This window comes from Solanum tuberosum, unplaced genomic scaffold, assembly GCF_000226075.1.
Source record: "Solanum tuberosum cultivar DM 1-3 516 R44 unplaced genomic scaffold, SolTub_3.0 scf00238, whole genome shotgun sequence".
NCBI classification, from domain to species: Eukaryota; Viridiplantae; Streptophyta; class Magnoliopsida; order Solanales; family Solanaceae; genus Solanum; species Solanum tuberosum.
Window position 1 is genome coordinate 557,864 of NW_006239162.1, and position 8,908 is coordinate 566,771.

The 8,908-nt window shown below is 38.2% G+C and overlaps 1 protein-coding gene across 1 annotated transcript; it reads right to left on the reverse strand.

The window, feature by feature from the left end:
• Nucleotides 1–3,223: 3,223 nt before the first annotated feature.
• Nucleotides 3,224–4,481, reverse strand: LOC107062516 (uncharacterized). The gene is made up of 3 exons (XM_015313210.1): nt 3,909–4,481; nt 3,680–3,819; nt 3,224–3,575 (listed from the first exon to the last, which is right to left on the reverse strand). Exons 1-3 carry the CDS (start codon nt 4,479–4,481, stop codon nt 3,224–3,226), a joined length of 1,065 nt encoding a protein of 354 aa, XP_015168696.1.
• Between the last annotated feature and the right edge of the window lie 4,427 nt (nt 4,482–8,908).

The window sequence follows — 8,908 nt, forward strand, 5'->3', positions numbered from 1 at the left end:
AATATTTGATTGAAAGAGTAGAGGAATCGAAAATTTCAAATAAAAGAAAAGATTTGAATTTAAAAGGTTAAAAAGGAAGTGACTCTTCAATTCGCGCTTCATTCGGCGGACTCACTAACGTCGCAGACCAACTCGGTGATCTGCAGAATGTGCCTTAGCCTGCCAAAGAGGACAGACAATGCATCCCTTCAATAGTTGCAAAGGGCGAACTCGATCGGGTTCACCGATCCAACTCGGTGACCTCACCCAAACCTGTAGAACATTCCTCATTTTCGATCATCATTTGTGATGAATTTAAGCAATGATAGGAGAAAGTCGGCGACTCGCCGAGAGGTCAAGCCCCTCACCTATTTATTTTCCTTTCTTCCAAAATACGAACTCCAACCTGCGCATCCAACAAATGTTATTCAAATAAGAAAAAGTAAAGATTGGATTGCCTCCTGAGAAGAGCCTTAGTTAATGTCATGGTATTATGTGGACGTGCATTAAATCATCATCCAAATACACCACATGAATCTTAGTCACATTGGGGCATTCTCCAAAGTAAGGCTTCAACCTCTACCCATTCACCGTGAACATTGACATATCTTAATTCACAACTTCTATTGCCCCGTTTGCAAACACCTGTTTCCGTTGAATGGACCTGACCATTTTAAATTGAGTTTCCTTAGAAAGAGTCTAAGACGAAAGTTGAAGAACAATAACGGATCACAAACTTTTAACTCTCGATGAAGGATTTTGGCGTCATGCCATTTCTTTATTTTCTCCTTATAAAGGGCAGCACTCTCATAAGCTCGAAGTTGAAACTCTTCCAAAGCATAGAGTTGGTCAACTCGATCTTTCGATGCATCCTCCCAATTCAAGTTAATGGCCTTCAAAGCCCACAAGGTTTTATTCTCAAGTTCAACCAGTAGTGGATGACAAGATTTACCAATAACCAATTGATATGGGGACATACCAATCAGGGTCTTGAATACAGTTCTATATGCCCCAAGAGTGTCATATAACTTATGGGACCAATTGGTTAAATTTTCATTAACGGTCTTAGCCAAAATTCCTTTGATTTCCCAGTTTGACACCTCCACTTTCCCACTTGTTTGTTGAGGGGTGGCAATATTATGCTTTACTCCATACTTGTTTAATAATGATGCAAACATTCGATTTTAGAAAAGAGATCCCCCATCATTAATGATTGCACATGCAGTTCCAAACGTCGTGAAAATATACCTCTTGAGGAATTGAACCACACTTCTTCCTTCATTGTTGGGTAAGGCCGCCGCCTCTACCATTTAGAGACATAATCAACGGCTACCAAGATGTGTTTGTTCCCATAAGAACTCACAAAAGGCCCCATGAAATAGATTCCCCATTTACCAAACAACTCTACCTCTAAAATAGGAATGAGAGGTAAATTCATGCTTTCCCAATAATAATTCTTCCTTTTGACGTTCCACACACTTTTTAACAATGGAGTTCACATCTTGATACAACGTTGGCCAATAATAACCACTTTGTAGTACCTTATCAGATGTATGTCCTCCACTATGGTGCCCATCAACTGGTGAGGCATGGTAAGCGTCACGAATGGCATCTACTTCAACTTATGCAACACATTGTCTAATCATGTAATCAACAAACTCCCGAAATAGGTAAGGTTCATCCAAAAATTACTTCTTTGAATAAAAAAGGAACCTCTTTTGTTGGTAAAAATTCAGCCCATCGGGAAGAATCCCACACGCCACATAATTTGAAAAATCAACATACCAAGGCAAAGTACAATTCAACACAACCATTACTGACTCATTAGGAAAGGCTTCCTCAATATATTTTTCACCGGAAACAACCACATTCATTTCAACCCTCGACAAGTTGTCCTCCACTTGGTTCTCACACCTCTTTCAATGTTTGACTAAAAAGCCTAACTTTTGCAATAATAATACCCATCGAATCAACCTTGGCTTTTCATCTTTCCTAACCATCAAGTAAATTGTAGCAGCATGGTCGGTGTGTACCACAACCTCGGTCCCCAAAATATAAGCTCTAAGCTTCTCAAAAGCATATACCATGGCTAACAACTCTTGCTCTGTAGCAGAGTAGTTCTTTTGAGCTACATTCATTCTTGCATAATAAACCGGGTGAAACAATTTTCCCTTGGGTTGACCAGAAACATCCTCCAAACCCACATTTCTTGCATCATACATTAGCTCAAATAGAATTCTCCAATCCGGAGTAACAATGATCGTAGTTGAAATGATCTTGTTTTTTAAACACAAATAAGCTTTGACGCAAGTTTCATCAAACTCGAAGACACTTTCCTTTCCAAGTAGCTTGCAAAGAGGATGAGCCACCTTAGAGAAATCTTTTATCAATCTTTGGTAGAGACTCGCATGACCCAAGAAGCTTCTAGCACCTTAAATTAAGATAGAAGGAGGTAACTTGTCGGTAACTTCAACATTAGCTTGATTAAATTGTATGCGTTCTCCCAAAATTTTGTGCTCTAATACAATGCCTTCCTTGACCATGAAATGACATTTCTCCCAATTGAGAACAAGGTTAGTTTTGACACATATTTGCAAGACTCTACCAAGGTTTCTCAAGGCATGCTTCAAATATATCTCTTACAACCGAAAAGTCATCCATGAACACCTACATCGAATCCTCTACCATATTAGCAAAAACACAGAGCATACACAATTGAAACGTTGCCGGTGCAGTACACAATTCGAAGGGCATTCTTTTGAAATCAAACATCACATAGGGACATGTGAAGGTTGTATTTTATTAATCTTTCGGTGCAATGGAGGTTTGATTATAACCAGAGTAACCATCTAAGAAGCAATACCATCCACTACACGTAAGTCTATCGACCATTTGATGCATAAAGGGCATCGGGAAATGATCTTTCTCGGTCTAAGCATTAAAATTACGATAGTCCATACATACATGACAACCAGTAACCAGTCGCATTGGCATAAGCTAACCTCTTTAATTATCGACCATGGTCATACCACCTTTCTTTGGAACGCATTGAATGGGACTAACCTCCTTGCTATCTGTAATAGGGTAAACAACTCCCACATCAAGCCACTTGATAATCTCTTTCTTACTAATTCTTACATTGGAGGAACCTCTTTTGATGCTCAATACTTGACTTACAATCACTAGCCAATTGAATCTTGTGAGTACAAATACCGGGAGGGATTCCCACATTTTCAGAAATCTTCTACCCAATAGCTTTGATAAGCCTTTTCAACACACTAACAAATGCTTGCGCTTGCTTTTCAAGCAAATCCACGACAATAATCATGGGTAAAGTATTACTGTCTTCCAAGAACACATAACGAAGGTGAGGTGGAAGTACCTTCAATTCGAGTTTTGGTGGTTCCTCAATAAATGGCTTTGCGGGAGGACTTTCCCTATTCTTCAAATTGATATCAACTTTCAAAGGGATATTAGAATAACAACCTACACCCGATAGAGCAGCCACTACCTTATCATAATCTTGAATTTCTTCCCCATCATAGTTTAAAAGCACGGCAGCCAAATATTCACCACCATAAGAGACTTCACTCACACTAGCAACCGATTCAACAATCACGTCAATGACCGATATTACATTGAGGTCATTAGGTTGGTTCATAGATTTACAAATATTGAATGTAACTTCCTAACCATTTACCTAAATTTCAGTTCATCAATTTCCATATCAACTAGAGCTTTCTCGGTGGCCAGAAATGGCCTACCAAGAATAATAGGGACCTCAACATCAATCTCGCAATCAAGGATCACAACATAAGCCGAAAATATAAATTTATCTACCTTCAACAAAACATCATAAAGATTGCCAATAGGGCGATTGATAGAGCGGTCGGCCAAGAGAATACGCATAGTGGTAGATTTAGGCTCACTGGCCCAACTTGCTTGAAAATGGCAAAGGGCATTAAGTTTATACTTTCCCCCAAATAACACAGTGCTTTCGTGAATTGGATCATCCCTATAGTGCAAGGCATAGTAAATGCCCCAGGGTCATACTTCTTGACAACCACATTGCTTGACATAATGGCAGTATAACTATGGGATACTTCAATTGTCTCGAAATCCATAGTTCTCTTCCTTGTGACCAAATATTTTATAAAGTTAGCATGACACGGCATTTCTAACAAAGACTCCACTAAAGAGAGCTTAATGGAAAAAGTTTTGAAGACATAAAGAAATTTTTGGAACTTTACGTCTTCATCCCTCTTCTTCGATCTTTGAGGAAGTAGCAGAGTATCTTTTGGCAACAACATTGTCGGTACCAAAGGACGCAGAACCCCCACATTTGACTTTTTAGCATGACAGGAAACAACACTCTTCGGTGCATCATCAACCTCATTGGAGGCTTCATTATTCAACTCTTCAACACATGCATCACTTTCAAAAACAATGTCTTTCCCTTTGCTTGAATTTTCATTTTTAGCAATTGGCACATCACTTTCCATTACCTTACCACTCCGGGGTACGATGGCCATGCATTGCGCATTATCATTATTCATATTGGTCGTGGTATCACTAGGAATACCCCCTTTATGTTTCAGATTCAAGTGAGCAGAAATTTGACCCATTTGGATCTCAGGTTGTTTTATCGACACCGAATGAGAGGTCACGGTTTTATTTAAGGAGGAGAAATCAGCCTTCATCTCCTTGAACACTTTATTCAATCCTTCAACCTTGTTTATGATACGGGCAAGCATATGCTCAACCCAAAAGCTCTCAGGATCGACATTTGGTTCCTTAATTTTGGACGGTCATGAGGAGGCACATAACAATCTCTATCACCTTCCCTTTCTCTCCAACTTGCACCTCTATCACGCTAATGTCATTCCCTATCTCTCCACCACTATCATAATATTTGATCTAATATTGATTCTCGACAGGCCTTGGATAGCCCAGATGAGAACCCACCACTTGGTTCGAAAGGAATATTACCTCTTCATTATACATGGCTTAAAATTGTGCATCTTTCGGGCTCATCTCACTACTAGCACGAACCGCATTCATAGCTTTATGAACAACTCCCATGGCATGTTTCGTCAATAAGTACAATTGGGTCACCATATTCTCCTCGTTTTCCTCACAATTTTGGTTTTTTTCAATTTGTTTCTAAGTCGACCCAATTTTGAGAGGGGATACTTGATCTTCCCTCGTATGCCATAGGTGATTAATCTTGGTGATCTCATCAAGTAAAGTCGGAGCGATGGAAAATGGTTGTCTCATCATTGCACCCTAAATAAGTTGATCAGTGACACATTTATTAATTGTGTCAAGACTCCGGTAGAAATATTGCAAGAGCGCATTATCCGGCAACCCATGAGTAGGACATTGGAGGAGTAACTTTTGAAACCCCAAGAACGTTTTATGAATAAGTTCACCATCAATCCGCTTGAAATTTTGAATGTTGTCCCTCAATTTCTACATTCTCGAGGAAGGCCATAGAACACCTCTGTGAGCTCCTCCAAAGAAGTAATAGAGTCCTTTGGTAGTTCAGCCAACCATTTTGCTGCTTCCCCCACTAGAGAAAAAGGAAACAAATAGATTTAGATTGACTATTGAGAGATATTCATGAAGGAGAATGGACCACACACATCCACAATATTCCAAATGTGATCACAAGGGTTCTGAGCAAGTCCCCCAAAGAAACCCTATATTTGGAGCAGCTGAAGCATAGTTCCGGTCACATGAAAAATAGTGTTTTCCACAGTTGGGGGTAAACGAATAGCACCCGCACTTCCCTTTTGTTTCGTATTAACATTGTTCAAGTCTTTAATGTCGTCATGGGGCCCAAGTTTGCTAATAGTGTTGCTTTCATTCACACTTTTATTTTTACCTATTGAGAGAAAAAAACAAAAACACTAATAAGAAAATTCGACTACAATCAAACTAGTTCAGAACCACTTCTATAAAATAATTCTAAACATCACTCCCCAATAGCGGAGCCATTTTTGATAACGCTCAACTCTACCTCTTCTGATTCAAAGTGTAGGCGGTCGCTAGCAAGTATAAACTTAATGAAGTGTTGGGGTCGAACCTACAAGGAGTGATACGTAAAAAATTGCTAGTACAAAGTATTGAAGTGCTCTAATTTCTTGTAGAACATAAGTAAATAACACGCAACATAATGTAAATAAATAGGTTTCAATTATCAATATCAAGAGAGCTTGGTATCCAATTGTTAACATAGACAAATAGTACGGGATTTGAACAAGAATCGAGGGGACCTTATGAGTGTGTGAGAAATCGAATACTAATTTCACTTAATGGGTAGTTGATAATTACTTGAAGTCGTTGAATCTCAATGGGTAGGATGAACTTTAACTATAACAACATTTTTTCAATCAGCTACTATGTTTTAAGTGAGCTCTTTGAATCACAACAAGCTTTACAAATATAAAATAACACAATTCCTTAAGTTAACCCACTTTATCAAGCTGGAATGTAAAGACATAAGCGAATACAACTATCAATCATTTTCTCTACACTGAGCAACTTTCACAAGCAAGCATCCAGAGCTAAAGCTAGAACTAAATTTGCAATTTCAATTCATAAATGAAACACGAATAAATAACTTAACCCATTTCGAAACAACATTAAATGTAGCAACTAACAATACCCACAAGCTAATTTATGGACTCTATTACATAGTCACACACTTATGGAAAGGTCATTTAGTTAAGCATAACCGAAAGAAAGAAATAGTTGCCAAAAAGATGTTCCATAGGAATGAAAAAATCCCCAATGCTAAATATCAAAAAAAAGACTAAAACCTTAAAACATCGATATCTAAGCTCAAAAACCCTCTCCAAGAATATTCAGTATTGTATAAGTCTGTCAAAATCTCTAAAATCTGTGTAAGACACTTTTCTCTCTTCAAAAATTGATTTATATATTTCTAACAACTTCACAAATTTCCGTACACATTCCCATCGGCGAAGTTTGTCGGGATTACCAAACGACTGGCAATCCGTCGATTAGCACGCCTTCTCGCCACTTGGACTTTTGCACTTAGTTATTCTGTTAATTTAGGTGGTCTAGCTCGGCATTTCATTCCGTGCATTGCCGAAATGCACTTTCATTTACCGAGTTGTCTTAGTTCATGAGCTAACTAGTTGGACATTTTCACTAGCTGGAAGCTCACTCGGAAAATGCTGAGTGGCTTTTGCGAGATCCAATCGTCCTTTTCATTATCTTTTCCAACTTTTATGCTTATTTTCCCAATATAATATCCTTGACTTGTTCTTAACTCATCATTGTTGAAAATAAAGAATTAACATCATTTATGAACACAAAATAGGTATTGAGGACACTAATTCATTAAATAGACCGCGTTAAATGAGTCGAAATTCTCGACTCATCATGCTACAATCTATGGAAGCATAACATGCATGAGGCCAATCCATCACAATAATATCATCAAAATGTAAAATATCAAGCTCTACAATATCAACATGAGTGAATCTATGAAAAATGGAAATAGAAAAATTCCTATAAACTCTTTTAGCAACAATAAAATTACCAAGGGGAGTAGGGACATGAAAGGGATTAGAAAGTATTTTGGGAATAACATAAAAATACATGTCCACATAAGGAGTAACAAACGACAACGTAGCACCCAAATCAAGCAAAGCATACAGGTCAAAATGAAAAACATTAAACATACCAGTCACAATATTTAGAGAATCCTCATAATCATGTTGAGTTTGAAGAACATAGAATTTACATCTATGAGGAGCATCCATACCAGAACTAGTAGGATGAGCTTGCCTACGATCCTCACCCATTTTATTTTACTACGGACAACCCTTAACCATTTTACCAATTTTTCCACAACCAAAGAATGATATGTACTGGCTAAACTTTTTTCCATAATGCTTGTTTCTACACATAGTGAAAGTAGAAATAGAAGATCCACCACCATTTTCTTTTTGAGGCTTAGGTTTAGACACCCTATCCTTATTGAACATTGTTGTCGGAGCATTAGAAGAACCTTGATCGGGAAAAATTTGTCAGAATTGAGGACCTCGTGTCTTATACGCCTTGTTACATCTAGAGGGTATCTCTGGGTCATGACAAACTTGGTATTGGGGCACAAGGATTAGAATGATTCTATGATGATGTCTCATAAGTCACATATAGTAGAATCTTGTTCATTTGTGTGAAGCGCACCACATTTATGAATAAGAAGCTACAAGATGTAGAAAATTTCACTTCTTTTATTACTTTTAAGTCATGCAAAAAAGTTAAACTTTGTAAAGTCTTTCTCATAAACCTTATCTATTGGTCTACCGGATATGACTACTCGAAGGGCTTTCTATAGAAGGAATGAGGAAGATAATGTGAGTCAAGGAGCTCCTCTTCATGCTCCTCAAGCTCTGGTTGATCCTTTAGCCGAGAATGTTACAAATGCAGAGTTTAGGGCGACTTTTCAAGTTTATCCTCAAGCCAATAGAGAGGTGATTTCTCCCGTTAACCCTAATGTGAATTCCATGGTTTCAAGAGTGAGGTGCTTTGGTAGGATGAACCCTCCAAAATTTTATGGCTCCAAAGTTGAGGAAGATCCTCAAGAATTCGTTGATAAGGTTTATAAGGTACTTGCTATTATGGGGGTGACTTCAGTAGAACAGGCAGAGTTAGCCGCTTGCCAATTGAAAGGTGTGTCTCAAGTTTGGTATAATCAATGGAAGGAGGGAAGGTCGGTAGGAGCGGGTCCCACTGAGTGGGAAGTGTTTAAATTGGTGTTTCTTGATAGGTTCATTCCCCTTGAGTTGAGGGAAGCTATGATGCAAGAATTCATTAACCTTCATCAAGGAAGTATGAGTGTGAAGGAATATGCTCTAAATTTCACCTAACTATCCAAGTATTCTCCAACTAT

What these genes read in the sequence shown, in the direction of transcription:
- LOC107062516 (XM_015313210.1), bottom strand. Translation starts at nt 4,481, where the DNA reads ATGGAAAGTGATGTGCCAATTGCTAAAAATGAAAATTCAAGCAAAGGG. An exon ending in TTTTCAAGCAAGTTGGGCCA is followed by an intron (nt 3,820 to 3,908) that starts GTGAGCCTAAAT and finishes GTTTTGTTGAAG; the next exon opens with GTAGATAAATTTATATTTTC. An exon ending in ATTGATGAACTGAAATTTAG is followed by an intron (nt 3,576 to 3,679) that starts GTAAATGGTTAG and finishes ATCGGTTGCTAG; the next exon opens with TGTGAGTGAAGTCTCTTATG.